This window comes from Carassius auratus, chromosome 29, assembly GCF_003368295.1.
Source record: "Carassius auratus strain Wakin chromosome 29, ASM336829v1, whole genome shotgun sequence".
Lineage (NCBI taxonomy): Eukaryota > Metazoa > Chordata > Actinopteri > Cypriniformes > Cyprinidae > Carassius > Carassius auratus.
This window is the reverse complement of record NC_039271.1, coordinates 1,789,449-1,806,608: the sequence shown is the minus strand read 5'-3', so window position 1 is coordinate 1,806,608 and position 17,160 is coordinate 1,789,449. Positions and strand designations below refer to the sequence as shown.

Genomic DNA, 17,160 nt, shown 5'->3' with positions numbered 1-17,160 from the left:
GCTTGGTTTGGGCCGCTGAATAGGATTAGGCTGTTTTTCCCTCCATATTCTCACCATATCATACTAAATGAGCCATAAAAGCCTGATGTGTCAAATTAACAAAAAAAACAACATATGCATGCTTTATACAGTATATAAAATCCATTCCCACAATGCACCTAAAATAAAATGCATTAACTGATTCTGATGAGTGAAATAAACAAAGAGGAATAGACTCTACTAACCTTTATAACCATAAATCTATAAATCATGGCACGTTGATTCATGACTGTTTTGACTGTGTTGCATCTAGATGTGTGTTTTGTGAGTGGAGTCACGTTCGATGTTCGTGATGAGTGAGCTGAAACAAATGTTTGGAAAGGCTTTAGAAACAGCCCATAAATTAGTAAAGAGAGATATCTCAGACAGGCTCCTGAAAAAATAGTACGCACAATTGAACAGGTTATGCTTTTTATATACACTACTGTGATTGCCAAGAAAAATTCTTTCGTATTTGACAATGATAAATTACATTTAGTCTGATTAGTGTGGCGCAAGCTGAATATTTTGTCCATATATGGAACATATATGTGACTGCAGAATCATTTGAGATTAATTTCAGACCTAATTTGATTTTAAATGGATTCAAAGACAAACAAACAATAAATAAATAAAGTTGGGGTTTCTATGGCGTTCTGAGTTGTTGCTATGCCGTTGCTAAGCCTAAATCGCACAAGTGCCTCCTGACCCTAGGGTTGTGGGTTCAAGTCTTGGGCTGGCAATACCATGACTTAGGAGCCCTTGAGCACGGCACTGAACCCCCAACTGCTTCCAAGGGGCCACAGCATAAATGGCTGCCCACTGCTCTGGGTGTGTTTACAGTGTGTGTGTGTGTGTGTGTGTGTGTGTGTGTGTGTGTTCACTGCTGTGTGTCTGCACTTTGGATGGGTTAAATGAAGAGCACAAACTCTAAGTATTGGTCACCATACTTGGCTGTATGTCACTTCACTTGGTTATTTTGGTGTGAAATCTTTACTGATTTTTATGAAGTAAACTTTAGAATAACATTTATATTGTTAATAATATGTCAAGATGCTGGACTGCAGTAACTAAGGTTTCCTTGATTATAGTAGTACTAGTAGTATTAGCCCTTTATTGTCACTAGTCACAAGTACCATGAAAATTAGCCATCAACCTGTCCATACATACACAACATACATACAATATGACAAGGGGGTAGACAGGACAGGAAGACAGGGAACTGAGGAAGAAATACAGCATAACATTAGGGAAGTGAGGACAAAAAAACAACAACACCCAGACTATGCTCCTTTTGGGAGCACAGTATGGGAACAGGAAAAACACCTCAGCACAAAAACACATAATCAATACACCATAAACACATGACTTTGCAACTGGGGACGGAAATTGGGGGAGGGGGGGGGGGTCCCGCTTGCCAGACTGGCAACAGTGTAAGAGTTTGTGTATTTGTAGGCCTGGAGAGTTGCGATTCTCTCTAGATGCCTCAGTCCGCAGATTATACAGCGTCACAGCAAGTTCCCATGGAGACAGCCTTGGTCAGGTCCTAGACAGAGTCAACAATCAACAGGTGTCTATGGGCGGAGTCGAGGAACGCGAGAACGGTCTGGATGCAGGGCTCCCAGGGAGAAAATTGTTGTTCCAAGTTAGCCAAGGCCAGTGCCGGTAAAGCCGAAAGATGATAAGATACCAGTTGTTTGGTCTAGTAGCCGCATTCCATTTCACGGTCACTATGATTGTTCATTGCCCATTTTGGTCTCCAAATTCTCCAATTTCCTTTCCAAAGCCGTGAACTTCTTCATGATGCTATCCATATTGCGGTTAAAAGTCTCAGTCTCAATGCTGACCGCTCTTGCCCACTGCTTCAAGCATGACGGGCAGCCTTGCGAGGCTTTGGACAGCTGTTCCCGTCTTCTTAATTTTTCGATAACCCAGGGCAAAGCCTAATCCAATCAGCAGAAGACCTGTTATCATGGTTCCGAATAGGTAGATGTCTTCAATGTCCTCCACGGAAAGAGCCGCCAGACACAAGACCCGCCAATTAGCCCACGCGTCCATCGTGTAGCCAGCTGCGAACGTTCCGGCAGAGCAGTCAGGTTCCCCCCAACCCAAGCTTCTCGTTGAGAAGATGGTGTCATTTGCATTGAAAGACCAATTAATCAAATCCATATTCCAGTTTAGGAGAGCAGTGCAGAGAGAGTCTCACACAGTAGACGAGACAAGAGAACAGGCGAAGCAGGGAAGTCAAGGAGGAGAGGAGAGAAATGTGACCGCCTCCTTTGAGAGCTGAAAAAGATATATTATGACAGGAAATTTTCAGAAAAATTTATACAAGACGTAGTCAACCAGACGATGAACACTATTAACAGCAATTATTATATGACACAATCACACTTGTAGCAATATTTGTTAGTTCTGTATGTTGTTTCAGGGTTAGCATCACCTGAGGTCCTCTGAGGGGGTGACATCATCTCTTCTCAGGTGTTCTGGATCCAGACTGGAGCTTGTGTAAATCCTAGTTACACTGCAGTGCTCAGGCCCTAATTAGTGTAGCTGCTGTTCCAACCAAGTAAAATTCATTAATTTAACCCAAGCTGTACAACTGTGGTCTACTAGATTATGTGTACTGTGTTTTGTTCCAATAAATAATATCTATGTCTTATCCAAATTTAATAAGAGAAAATTATTGGTCATCCCATCTTTTAAATGTTTAACCCACTGTGTTAACTTAGATCATTTTCATCTGGTCTCGTTGAGATATATAATTGAGTATCATCAGCATAACAGTGGAAACTAATCCCGTATTTTCTAATAATATTACCAAGGGGCAACATGTATATTGAAAATAGCAGAGAACCTAGGACAGATCCTTGTGGCACTCCATAGTTTACTGGTGTTAAATGAGATGACTCCCCATTTAAATAAATAAAATGGTAGCGATAATGGTAGTCATTTGTAAATGTAACAAGTGCAGATTCTGTGCTATGGTGGAGCCTGAAACCTGATTGAATTTTGCAGGAAGGAGCACAATTGAGCATAAACAACTTTTTCTAAAATTTTAGAAATAAATTTAATATTGGAAATGAGTTTCGAAATTTCAGGGGGGAAATAAATATTTGATCCCCTACCAACCAGCAAGAATTCTGGCTCCCACAGACTGGTTATGTGCCCATGAGGAGAACAGATTAGTCCTGTCACCTTAAGAAGTCACTCCTAATGTCAGCTCGTTAGGTGTATACTACTGTCTACACAATCTATAACTTCCATTCCAACATCTCCTAACACCATGGGCAAGACCAAGGAGCTGTCAAATGATGTCATAGACAAGACTGAAGATCTGCACAAGGCTGGAATGGGCTACAAGACCATCAGCAAGAAGCTTGGTGAGAAGGACACAACTGTTGGTGCAATTATTTGGAAATGGAAGAAATACAAAACAACCATCAATCAGCCTCGGTCTGGAGCTCTGTGCAAGATCTCTCCTCATGGGGTAAAGATGATCATGAGAAAGGTGAGAGATCAGCCCCGAAATACATGGGAGGAGCTTGTTAATGATCTTAAGGCAGTGACCACAGTCACCAAGCAAAACATTGGTAACACACTACGCTGCATTGGACTGAAATCCTGTAGGGCCGCAAGGTCCCCCTGCTCAAGAAGGCAGATGTACAGGCCTGTTTAAAGTTTGTCAAAGAACATCTAAATGATAAATGATTCAGAGAAGGTTTGGGAGAAAGTGCTGTGGTCCGATGAGACCAAATTTGAGCTCTTTGTCATTAACTCGACTCACTGTGTTTGGAGGGAGAGAAATGCTGACTATGAACCAAAGAACACCATCCCTACATTCAAGCACGGAGGTGGAGACATACCTTATGGCTGTTTTTATGCTAAGGGTACAGGATGGGGCCATGTACTGTAAAATCTTGGATGAGAACCTCCTTCCTTCAGCCAGAACACTGAAGATGGGTCATGGATGGGTCTTCCAGCATGACAGTGACCCAAAACATACCTACAGGGGAACAAAGGAATGGCTCAAGAAGAAGCACCAAAAGGTCATGGAGTTGTTAAGCCTTAAGTCTCCAGACCTCAATCTTAGAAAATCTGTGGAGGGAGCAGAAACTTTGAGCTGCCAAACGAAAGCAAATAAACCTTAAGGATTTTTTTGTAGTTTGTGACAAAAAAATAAGAATAAATTACAGATCCTTCATTTCTTTGTAAGTGGGCAAACTTAAAAAATCAGCAGGAGATCAAATAATTATTTTCCCCGCCAAAATTACATTTTACTGCTGTTAGTCATGTTCAGTCCAGTGAGATACTTATTGTTTTATATACTTGTTTTTATTCTTTTTTTTTTCTGTTTTCAATTAAACCCCTCAGTGATGTCAGGATCATAGTTCACACCAAAATAGTAAGAAATTGCCATTTTCAATTGTTATAATAAAAAATAAATAAATAAACTGCACATAAAAATTAAATTCAAGTTTATTTGTATAGCGCTTTTTACAATACAAATTATAACAAAGCAACTTTACAAATTAATACAAGACGTAGTCAGCCAGACGATGAACACTAACAGCAATTATTATATGATGCAATCACACTTGTAGCAATATTTGTTAGTTCTGTTTGTTGTTTTAGGGTTAGCATCATCTGGGGTCCTCTGAGGGTCAGCATCATCTCTTCTCAGGTGTTCTGGATCCATACTGGAGCTTGTGTAAATCGTGGCAAAACATAGAAACAAATAGAGACATCATTAGCATAGCTGCTGTTCCAACAAAGTAAGATTAATTAGTTTAACCCAAGTTAAAGAATAATAATGCTCATTTGATCAGATGCAACTGCAGTCACAATTTAAGAGATGCATTATCCGAATGCTTGGCGAAAGAGATGCGTTTTTAATCTAGATTTAAACAGAGTGAGTGTGTCTGACTTAAAGACTAAAGCTGTGACTGGTAACTTACTACAAGTCAGATGATCAGATGGACTCTGAGTTAGCTGGTTCTTAACCAGAAAAAGTTTGTTGTTAACAAGACTTGTTTAGCCAAAGTACTGGCTATGCGAGAGCAATGGGCAGTTAGTGTTTCTAGCGTCCAGACATCACTGTTGTCTTTCTTACAACGGGATGAAATAAAACAGCATCCCGAAAAAAAGACAGGGATCTCTGGAGTGTCACTAATTACATCTGTTTCCTGTTTCTTCTGCCAGTGCCATCATGCTCCTGAGGTGAAATGTCACTGATAATTGTTTCTTTTACGTCACATCAGTAGATAATACACCTTTTTCACAAGGGTGGTTTACTGGGCCCTGATGCATGTAACATGGTGCATGCTTTACATATTATATTTGATGAAGAAGTTCTGGCATTTTTGGTCCTGCAATATAAAGCTGTCATAGCGACAGTATTCATCCATTCAGACAGGAAACGCCGAAACGAGAAGACAAGACGCTTCAAAACGCTGCTCAGTCTACAAAGCAATGGCTCCCTCTCATGGACAATGGAGATAAACTATTTATACATTTTGATTGTTTGTGGTGTTTGCGAAAGAGTCCACACAGATAAATGAATAATATAAAATTAACCAAATTAAAAATTACGTTATTATGAATTGTTATTTTTCTATTCAGTTAGAAAATAAGAAGAAATAGCAGTTATACATTTATTTTATTCTTAAAAATGTTTGGGCTGTATTGACGAAAATCTTTCCTGAGAAAGCAGTTAAATAATTGCTGCAAGGAGTTGTAAAAATGTGCAATTCTTGAAAACTTCTCAAGAGGTTTTCAACTATTTTCCTAACACTTAAGAATAATCTTGAGGCATTCATTTACATAGTAATTATAAATGACGTTTATTCTTAGGAATGTTGGGCTGGATTCCCAAAAACAGTCTAAAGAAAGATGCTAAGAAATTGCTTAAGATGAATAACAAAAAAACAAAACAAAAAACAGAAAAAAATGTGCATGTCCTGAGTTTAAAATATTTCCTTAAAAACATAAGCAGAATCTTTAGGTATTATTTCACCTTTTAAAATCAATGCCACAGATTAATAATAATTAATAATACAATGAGTTAACACTAACACTAATATTTAATAATGTTTAATTTAATAATTAATTAAAAATATATATTTATCTTGAATTTTGTTTGGTTTCCTGTGTGGATGTAAGAGCATTGTTTGTTTTGATCATGTGAAGTAATGGGTTTCACACTTAGTTGACCTACTGTATTATTATTATTATTATTATTATTTTAAAGCACTTTATGAGTGTCAGAGTATACTATGTATATATTATCATATATAGTTCAGATTTATATTCAGTAAGAAAGAATAATCTTTTTTTAGATTCATCAAGTGATTTACAATATGACAACAGCCTGAAGCTATTGGCACAAACACACACAATGGAATTTTATACTGCATAGTGCATACTCATAGTACAAGTCTATGGTAAACAAATTGTGTTAAGAATAATTTGCATATTAGTATCTGTACCCTCAGTTCACCTCCACACATGTAACTGTCATGTCCGGCCATTATATATGGAGATATATTACATATTTTGCTTTTTGTCATGTAGTTTTCCAGTTCCCTTATGGAAACAAATGACACTATTTACAGCATGTCATCACATGAGTCACACGGATAAAGTCTAACCAAGAACTAAGAAAGTCTTTCCATTATTAGCCAACTTTTTATCTACTCCGTAATTCAGAATGAAACTGACAAAGTAACGAAGAAAAGGTTATGGTTCATTTGTAGGTCAAATACTGTTGTTCCAGTGAATCCCAAATAAGGGATCGAAAAGGAAACAGAAATACATATATATATTTGGAATCTTTGAAGGCAATCTTTCCAAGGAAAGACAAAAACTGTGCAAACGTGTGCTCACACAGATTCATTCAGCCATTCTTTGGAAACCTTATGCACTGGCATAACAGGTTTTTTTTTACCAAGTGACGTCACAACTCAGCTGTATTTGAATCTCTCCTCCACACTTCAGTGAACAGAAAAGCAAGTTCTAACCAGCTAAAACACCACATAATGGCAAATCATCCGTCTCACTTTGAGGAGAACCTTCTGTGCTCTGTTTGCCGTGACGTCTATAGAGATCCTGTCCTCCTGCTGTGTTCTCATAGCTTTTGCTGGGTCTGTCTGGATCAGTACTGGGAGCTCAGCGGATCACAGATCTGCCCTGTATGCCGGACAGACTTCTGCATGGACCGTCCTCCATGCAACCGTGCTTTGAAGGACCTGTGTGAGATCTTCCTGCAGGAGAGAAACAAGACGAAGTCAGCAGAGGCCGAGTTCTTCTGCACTGTGCATGGCGAGAAACTTCAGCTCTTCTGCATGGAGGACGAGCATCTTGTGTGCAGCGTGTGTGTGAACAGTGATATTCATGTCAAACACACATGCAGACCTGTGGATGAAGCTGCAGTTGCTCTCAAGGTACAGTTCACATTATCTGTGAGATTTATGTATTTATTTTTTTATATTTACTTTTTAGTTTTAATAGTTTTAATTTAAGAGAATTTAAAGAGCATTTAATTCCACTTCACTGCATTTTAACTTACGTATATTAATAATCAGCTCAAAACTTCACATATCAATTAAAAAAACAATGATTTTGTACTTCATTTTTTGTGATTAAGCATTTTAGGAACAGTGCACATTCTTTGAAAAGTTTTTTTCATGTGGAATGTATATATAATCATATAAACATTTAGACAGTCTGATATTGGAGTAAGGACTTAAGAACTGGCCGTTTAATAACCCAGTCACTAGATCAAATTACAGATAAGATTAAAAAGCTAAATCAGTGATTATAAAACAACAATCTTAACTAAAGGATTGCCGTCTGTGAGTCTCAGAAATCAGGTGTTTTGTGATGGTTATGATTAGATTTTTTTTTTCTGTATTCATTCTTGAATAGCACAGCAAAGAACCTGGATGCAAATATGCATAATACAGAAGAAAATATATTTTGAGATTAATTAAATAACACCACTCTAACCCATTCTCTACCTTTTCAATTTCCTTTTCAGGAGGTGCTCAAAACAAGCCTGAAGTCTTTGCAAGAGAAGCACAAACTCTTAAAATCAGAGAAATTCATCTGTAATCAGCAAGTGAAACACATCACGGTAAAATCAACAGTTGAAAAACCCTCACATTTTACAGAATTGAGGAACAATTACATAACTTTTATTATCTTTGTACTGTGTTACAGAATCAAGCTGAGCAAACAGAGACACACATTAAGAAGCAGTTTGAGCAGCTTCATCAGTTTTTGCGTGATGAAGAGGCGGCCAGGATAACTGCTCTGAGGGAGGAAGAGGAGCAGAAGAGGAAGCTGTTACAGGAGCAGATGATGCAAATCAACACTGAACTCTCATCTCTGGTAGAAAGAATGAAGATCACTGAGGAAGAGATAGATTCCAACAACATCTCATTCCTGCAGGTACAGCCAATTATTTATCATACTTTCTTACTAGGATCCAAAATTATATATATATAATATATATATATATATATATATATATATATATATATATATATATATATATATGTGTGTGTGTGTGTGTGTGTGTGTGTGTGTGTGTGTGTGTGTGTATAAATTTATTATATTTGAATAATTAAACTTTTTTATTTTATATTTATTGTGTATTAATGGTTTCTTTTTTAATATATTTTAAAATGTAATTTATTCTTGTGATCAAAGCAGAATTTTCTGCATTTCTTTAGTGTCACATTATCCTTCAGAAATCATTCTAATGCTGATTCTAATGCTCATTTGCTGCTCAAAAAATATTTCTAAATATTATTATCAATGTTGAAAGCAAGTTTGCTACTTAACAACTTTTATTATACATAATAATGTCAAATAAATTTAGATAATATTTATAAACTTTTATTATGATTTTGATTATGAGATTTGTTTTTAATTGCAATGTCTCTTTGTTGTTTCCATGTAAATCCATCTGAAGAAGTACAAAGGCCCACCTGAAAGGTAAGTGTGATTTTGTTTGTTTGAATCTGTTTTGATTGGGACCCCAAATGACATTAAGTACTGACTGATAGATGTTCTTCCAGCACTCAGTGCACCGGCCCCTTTCCAGAGAAACTTCCAGAAGTGCTGATCGATGTGGCAAAGCACCTGGGAAATCTGAAATTCAGAGTATGGCAGAAAATGAAGGCTGCTACTCAATACAGTGAGTATAGTCTAAAATATCATAAACCTATTGTAAAAAAACAGTTGTCATGACATTCTCTTTCCTCTGTAGTTCCTGTAATCCTTGACCCCAACACCGCTCACCCATGCCTGTATCTCTCTGACGATCTGAGCGATGTGTGGTTTGGTCAGTGGAGTCGACTGGCCTTGGGTTACACAGACAAATGTAAGGGGTATTCGAGCGTCCTGGGCTCTGAGGGCTTCAGCTCTGGGACTCACTACTGGGACGTCGAGGTCGGGGACAACACCACCTGGGTCTTAGGAGTGATTTCAGAGTCTGCCATCCAGACTCGAGACAATCTGCCCGGTCCTGGTCTGTGGCGCCTTGGCTTTCACAATGGCAGATACGGACAAGGCATTTCAGGAGAAATTCTCACACCGCTTGCAGTGAAACAGAAGGTCCAACGCATCAGAGTCCAGCTGGACTGGGACGGAGGGCGAGTGTCGTTCTTCAATCCTCTCACCGACACTCACCTCCACACCTTCAAGCACACCTTTAGCGAGAGAGTGTTTCCGTACTTCTGTAATGTGTGTCCGTCTCAAGCTCTGCGGATCTTGCCGGTGGAAATGGCTCCAGCAGGACTGGAGGTGCAGAGACTGTCTGCATTGACCAGCAAAACAGAGAGCAAGTAGAGCTGCAGAAGTACAAATCCTGTTCATTTTCTACACAGAGGGGGGGATATAAATACCTATGGAGAAAAGGAATGGAAAAAATTCTTACCAGAAGCAAAATATTAAAATATTGGAAAATAATGAATTTAATCTTTTCAGTGAGTTCTTTAATTTAATCTTTTACAAAGATATATATAATGACATTACTGTGAAAATGCATCACTGTGAAAGCTGCTGTGATAATATACATACAAACATGTTATCATAAGGCAGCACCGAAGACATTGTTAAATTTTGAGTTGTAAGATTTTCACATCCAGTGGAGTTTAACCTGATAACTGTCACTCACGTTTTTGAAGATAGACTTGAATGTGCATGATACAAACCTAAATTTTTATATTTCATGACTGAAAACATTTTGTAACATGATTTTGATGTGCCATTTACATGGTAATGCAATGTCTGATTTTAAAATGGGTTTTGAAGGATGAATTTTGAGATTTTATGTTTTCAAGTGATATATAACTTCTGATGATTTCTAAAATGTGATAGAGAAAAAGGCAACGAGGAAGTCTTTTTTTTTAAACAAAGGTCAAAGCTCCTTTTGTAATGTAGATTTCTGAGGGTGCACTCTTGTCATAAATTGATCTATTACTTTTCCTACATAATTTTTAACAAACAATATTGGTATAATATATATTTGGGAGTCTTAGACCTTTCCAACGATATATAGTTTGTCAAGATTAGATTAAATTTGATTGTAATATAGTATAGTCAACGTAGGTGTCCCGTATACGGGACGGGGTGACATTTAACAGGTTAATGTTGTATTGTTATTTTTTTTTGGCTTTAAAATATTATTATTTAAAATATTTATGCTTAATCTTGAAAGTATTCTTTGGTAGCGTGACAAACAATCCTATACTGTGAATTGCAACACATGATCAATGCCTGTAACTATGAAGACCCTTCCCACAAAAAACACATTGCACACATAGTTTTGTGTCAAAGAGCACACTCTTTTATTTTGTATCTTCTATTTCATTCTGTATTCATAAATATTACTTGAATGTTATGAAATAAAAAAATAGAAATAAAAAATGTAATTGGTTGATTTGTTTCTTTTTCTGAGGTTAAGAAATTTTGGGAAATAACTTTATCTATCTATTTCGTCACCAGGATGTTGGTTAAAGGAACAAAAAATGCTTGCCAGTGAAAGATTTTGAAATACACTCACTCACACAAAAACATATAATAAATTGGAAAATTGGATCTTTGAGACATATTTTATTATATAAATAAATGAAGTATCTGTCAAGGAGTCAACAGCAACACCAAATCCTTGAGCTCCTCCCATTCGTTCACAATCATCAAATACTGATGCACTCCCACCTGTCAACAACAATCAAGTTGTTGTTTAGTTTTGTGACTCATCAGCTGATTCATATATTTTAGTGTAAAAGCATTTAAGGTATTTCCAATAGTTAGTGCATTTACATACCTGAGAATAAAAAGCAAATAAAGAAACTGTTTAGCTGTTAAGCAAGTTTTAAGAAATATTATTATTTGTTGTGTGTGTGTGTGTGTGTGTTTTACAGTATTTCATTTTTAGATGAGATATTTAAAAAATCTTGATGTTTTGCATATATGTGGTTTGAGTATGGTATTTTATTCATCAGGCTTTTGTCTCGTATGATATAGGAGAACATAAAAAAAAACAATTAAAAAGGAATTATTCAGAGGCACAAATTGAGCAGTTTGGTGCTGCCTCTTATATGGAAAAAACTTTAAAAAGTTTGGATCGCTTGTAATGTAAATCAACAAGATATATTATAGCAGACCACTGACATAAAATTATATAAATGTCCTTGTTAGATGAGATGAGGTTCTGTGTTTCATTTAGAGATGTTCCGATACCCTTTTTCTCTTCCCGATACCGATTCCGATACCTGGGCTCAGGGTATCGGCCGATACCGAGTACTGATCCGATACCTGGGTGTATATCTGTATATACAGCTGTATATACTACTAGCCCTGTGTAAATTGCTAGAATTTTTTTATGGTGTGCTTCAGACAGATCTCTCAATAAAACATGAACAAATACATGGTGAACTACTGTATTTATTACAGTATTTTTATTATCTAACATGAATTTGACAGTATTATTTATTTTCTTATGCAAAAAAGAACTTCAAATGCAGCCAAAAATCTAACACCGCAAACTAAAAAAGGTATTTAAGTTTTACAATATAACTGTATAAAAAAACTGCAACAAATAAGTCTAGGAATATAAAAAAAGATCTATTAATCAGATAATCTCTAACAAGTAAAAAACAAGTAAAAAACAAGCAACCATCTAGGCATAATTATTATTATTATAGAGATGTATTATTATTACTGTAGGCTACAACAGTAGCTTTATATATTGTCAATTTACTCATGTAAACCAAACATTTATTTTAATGGGCTGCCATGAAGATCTTTGAGTGTCTGTGTTTATGATATGACAGTATTCTCAAATGAAACGGTAAATTCTCATGAAGTGACGGTTTATGCGTTCGTGTCCTCATGACACACAGCAGAGACTACAAAACAGCGAGCTCTCGCGCATCTGTGCCAGTCACCCACAGAGATGTAGATTTTGCGGGAGTAATATTTAAATAGTATTTTGCAGTTTAATATTCACAGACACTAGTATATATTCGGCTACTGTCTGGAGCCCTGCGTTTTGACTTACACGGAAGCGACTGAACGCAGTTGCCGGTACTGAATATACTCGAGAGTCTGTAACTACCGGTACTACAGAGACATACTGCTAACCACTGATCTATAATATAGTAGCGGCTTCACTGTCTTTTGGCAGTTTAGAATGTGATGAGTGATCCAGTCATATATAGATAAGGGCTGCTAACGCGTTTTCATTTCTTCTTCGCTGCTCTAAACAGGGGTTGCTTGTGGCAACACAGCACAACTTCCTGTGTTTTCAATGCATTTTGAGCAGCGAAGAAGAACCGTGCAGCGGTTAGGCAAAGCTTGCGGTCATAACTAGGTCTTTTTTAAGAAAATGGTATCGGATCGGTATATGGGTTCATGTACTCGCCGATGCCGATGCCAGAATTTGTTGTGGTATCGGAGATATTTCCGATACTAGTATCGGAATCGGAACAACTCTAGTTTCATTGACCTGAAAATTGACATTTTTAGAAAGACACCAAAAGGCCTTTTACCAGTATAAACTATAAATAAGACGACTGGATGAATGTAGTAGATTGTGTGCAAGAGTTTTTTTTAGCAAAAGATACTGTAGAAATAATGTTTTATTGGGTTAATAGTAATATTACTTTTGGCATATATTAATTATTCTCATAAAATGTACAATAACCTCATCAACTGCATTTGCATGCACTGGATTCATCTTTTATCCTAAAATGCCCTGGAGTTTTTTTTTTTTTTTTTTTTGTCTGTGTGCTTAACAGTTCTTAATAATTGAACTGTATAAAGTCTTCCTCATCAGCTATAAATATTCAAGTTGCCTAGAAGTCAAGGTCACTGAGTATTCACTGTTCAAAAACCACACTGTCTTTGGCATTCAGCTTCAATGGTGCGCTGCACTCAACAGTAGTGACAATTACAGTAATTAGAGCATGACTCCTGACATTGTTATCTCAGCACCTCTGATGTCCTCTAATTGATTCCCTTCTATGAGAGGGACAAAAATGTTGTGTAAATGCCAGAGAGGCATTCCTCTCAAATGCAGCTGACTTTTGTAACACTGCAACAGCCATATTCAAAACAGAATGAGTACTGTCATGTGAGGCATTTTAAAAAACAGCTGTAAATGTTTTAGCATTATGCAAAACAGGACCTACAGAACAGGTATAGCGGGAAAAAACTAAAACTCTTATCTTATCAGTTGTAATTTCCCCAAATGACTACGTTTATTTTAAAAGATTCAAATCATTTGATTACACAATGCATTTGATTATAGTCATGCAAACGAATTCCTTTAAAATAAAACTGATAATTCGCACTTAATGTTTGTCTTGTTTTCCAGTATAAGTGTCTGAACATCCTTAAATAATAATAGCTCATATTTAAAACAGTTAAAGTTAACTGATAAATTGCGGAAAATTAATTAAATTGCTTAATGTCTGTCAATGAAGTTTGAAACTTTTTTTCTTTGAATCAAGTAGATTCTTTTAGGTCATTGTCAGATATTGATTTTCGTTTTAACTATAAACTCACTTCATTTTCTTGACTTGGTCTCGAGCAGGTCTTGTTTTCCTTATATATTATTCAATCGCTTTTGGAAAACAAGTTTCCAAATCAACACGCGCACCTGTTGCTAATTGCGCTGTAGTTATTTGTTGAACCTCACGCGTTGCACTACTAGATATGCCTACTGTAGTTCTGGCAATGTTCACGTTTTCTTCAGTTATGCAGAAATCCCAGCTGTTATCAACCCTCAGATCGACGTCTGAACTGGGTAACTGAAGCTGTAAAATTCCTGGGAAATAGTATGAGAATATTTTTACTTTTCACAGTAAATTACACAATCCACGGACTTGTGATGATCATGACAAAGAAGACTTTCTGGTTAACGACGTCTTTATGCTGGGAAAATTGTACTACATAGGTTACACCGTCTAGCCTGCAGTAGCCTACTGAAAACAAATGTTTTCATAATGTGTGTATTTCTAATGCAATTTTTTTTTTTATTGATTGATGTATTGATGTTGCCATGTTGTTTGTACATGACTAATTCTTGAATTTAAAAAAAAAACCTTGTACTTTTATGGTGCACGCGCACTTAACTGAAATGTAGATCTCTGGCTCCCTCAAGGGGTCAAAACTGATGACGTTACTGCTAAAACCCTAGTACTTATTCATTAGATACTACTACTTATTCAGTAGTGACTAGTAACTTGTATATCGTTACTAATAACAAATAAAAAATTTTGCTCTTGACTTCTATGGGGATCCATCATTGAGATATCGATTCATATCCTATTCAGATTTGACTAGTATGTACAGTATTCAACTAGTGAATTGTACTTAATTTTTTGTACTAGTAGTAATTAATTGGGATTAAGTTCTTCGACTTGCTGCATGTCAAAGGAGAGCAGTCAACATATACTCTACGTTAGGGCTGAACGATATGGATAAAATTTCATATCTCGATTTTCATGCCAGATATCTCAATATCGATACAATACGATATGACTACGTGTTCTTTTGCTAAGGTTTACTGGTTTACATCGTCTTTTCTGAATCCAAAATACTTCCAAATTATGGAAGATGATTTATGTTTTGGCACCAAGTCAGATTCTGCACTGCCACCGGCCGCATTATCTTCCCGGCTGCATTTATGATAGGCAATTCAAAAATCTCCAATATTATTTTTAATAATGATTCAATCCATTTCAAACAACTGTTCAAAAAAATCAAACTTTAAATGGACTTGAGAACAGGCCATGTGTGTTTTATTTTTTTTTACGTAACCGACACTAGACAGGCATATTGTAATGCGCAAAAAGGCGCAAAATAAGGCCATTACAAATTTATTGGACAGGAAAACAAGTCGATCAACATTTTTGGGGTCCAGAGCAGAGCGTTTTTTATTCACTATATGTCCAGCTGTTGAGAAGATGCACTTCGACCGCACTGATGTCCCAGGGACACTCAGGTACAGCTGCGCAAGGTGGGGGTATTACTGCCAATTTTCTACCAGAAAAGCAGGTCGCTCTCAGTTTGCAATGGTCCTTTTCATAACACATAACTCGTCTACTGCGCCTCGAGACCTCCAGACGTGCTCAAACGCGTCTTTTCATTAACTAATAACACTGAAATAATTCACGCCAGACGAAGAGGTCGCTTTTTTTGACGTCACTGGGTCTTACAGGAGCTTAAAATTAATGGTATTTTCTGTCTAGCTCTCGGAAGGCATTCTGCACTTTCGGATTTCTTTTTTTTTTCTGCTTGTTTGTGCGTTTTGTTACATCTATTTTTTTTAATTGTTTAATTATTTTAAAATTAATAGTGCACATATTTGGTTAAAATAGATTCCCTATTTTCATTTTCGAAACCTTTTTTGGTTGGTCCGATCGATTGTGCAATCGATTTTCAACTAAAAGTGACAGCCCTACTCAGAGCTGTCAGTGTTTTCAACCACATACTGTTTATTTTAGTTTTCAAACATATAAATTCACATAAGTACTAAAAACAATACATTTAGAGTCTGTAAAATACACACTGATGTCTATGGAAGAGGTAATTATAATCTTTTCCATTATAATTCGACACGTTTTATTCATATCAGATATCATGTAAGTAACTTCAGTGTTTACATATTCTATTCCCAGTTCACCAGCCACTTACTTTAAAGTATTTCGGGAGAAGTGGATGAATTCACGTGTTGTAAACATAGAGGTTGTAAATCAAACAGATCCGATTCTCTGAACTGCGTCTACGGCACAAACTAACACGGCGGCGCCCATCGCGCATACAGCTCAACTAACGTGATCGTTATAAAGGTGTTTAAACAACAATATACTTCCACTTGCATGTATTTGACAATCGGAATATCAGACATTTCATGCCATAACTAACACATTTGTGAATATTCTGAATAAAAATGGAAAAATGACATAAAAGCAGATCATCATTCATTCAGCGCTGTTGCTGCTGCGGTGTGTCACGTGACAAGCAATGACGCGTCACCATGGAAACGCCCCCCCCCCCCTCACACATCCCTAGTGTGTGCGCGCTGGCTTTAGCGGTGCAGTCAAGGGCACTCGTAAAAATGATGTTTGTTGGGACTGCCAGAGTCGTATGCAGGGCGAGCGAGGAGAGGGGAAATCTATATCGTCTATATCGTTGCTTATTTTGATAATAATATCTTGAAAGTCCACATCTAGATATAGATACGATAACGATATATCGTTCAGCCCTACTCTACGTACCTGTGCAGGTGTGACAGAGACTGTGGGAAGAAGAGCTACTGGTTTCATTATAGAGTCTTTAGATGATGAAGTGATGAAGGTGAAATTGCCAACATTGATCGAATGCAACAATATGCCAGACGACAGGGCCGAGATACCAACACCTGATGCAGCATGTTGGCACACTCACCTAAAGCCCATCGCTCATTGCATTCCTCCTTTGGATCCAGAAGCCCAAATTCTTCTCCTTTTGGGTCGTGACAACCTTCAGGTTCATAAAGTATGGGAGCAACGTAATGATCCTAATAACGCACCCTACGCGCAAAGACTAGACCTAGGATGGGTCGTAGTCGGAGACGTCTGCTTA

The 17,160-nt window shown here is 37.0% G+C and overlaps 1 protein-coding gene across 1 annotated transcript; it reads left to right on the top strand.

Moving 5' to 3' along the window:
* Positions 1 to 3,304: 3,304 nt before the first annotated feature.
* On the top strand, positions 3,305 to 9,873 carry LOC113048646 (E3 ubiquitin-protein ligase TRIM39-like). Its single transcript, XM_026210507.1, has 7 exons — positions 3,305 to 3,529; positions 7,176 to 7,460; positions 8,057 to 8,152; positions 8,239 to 8,469; positions 8,996 to 9,018; positions 9,102 to 9,220; positions 9,293 to 9,873. Exons 1-7 carry the CDS (start codon positions 3,305 to 3,307, stop codon positions 9,871 to 9,873), a joined length of 1,560 nt encoding a protein of 519 aa, XP_026066292.1.
* The last annotated feature ends 7,287 nt before the right edge of the window (positions 9,874 to 17,160 follow it).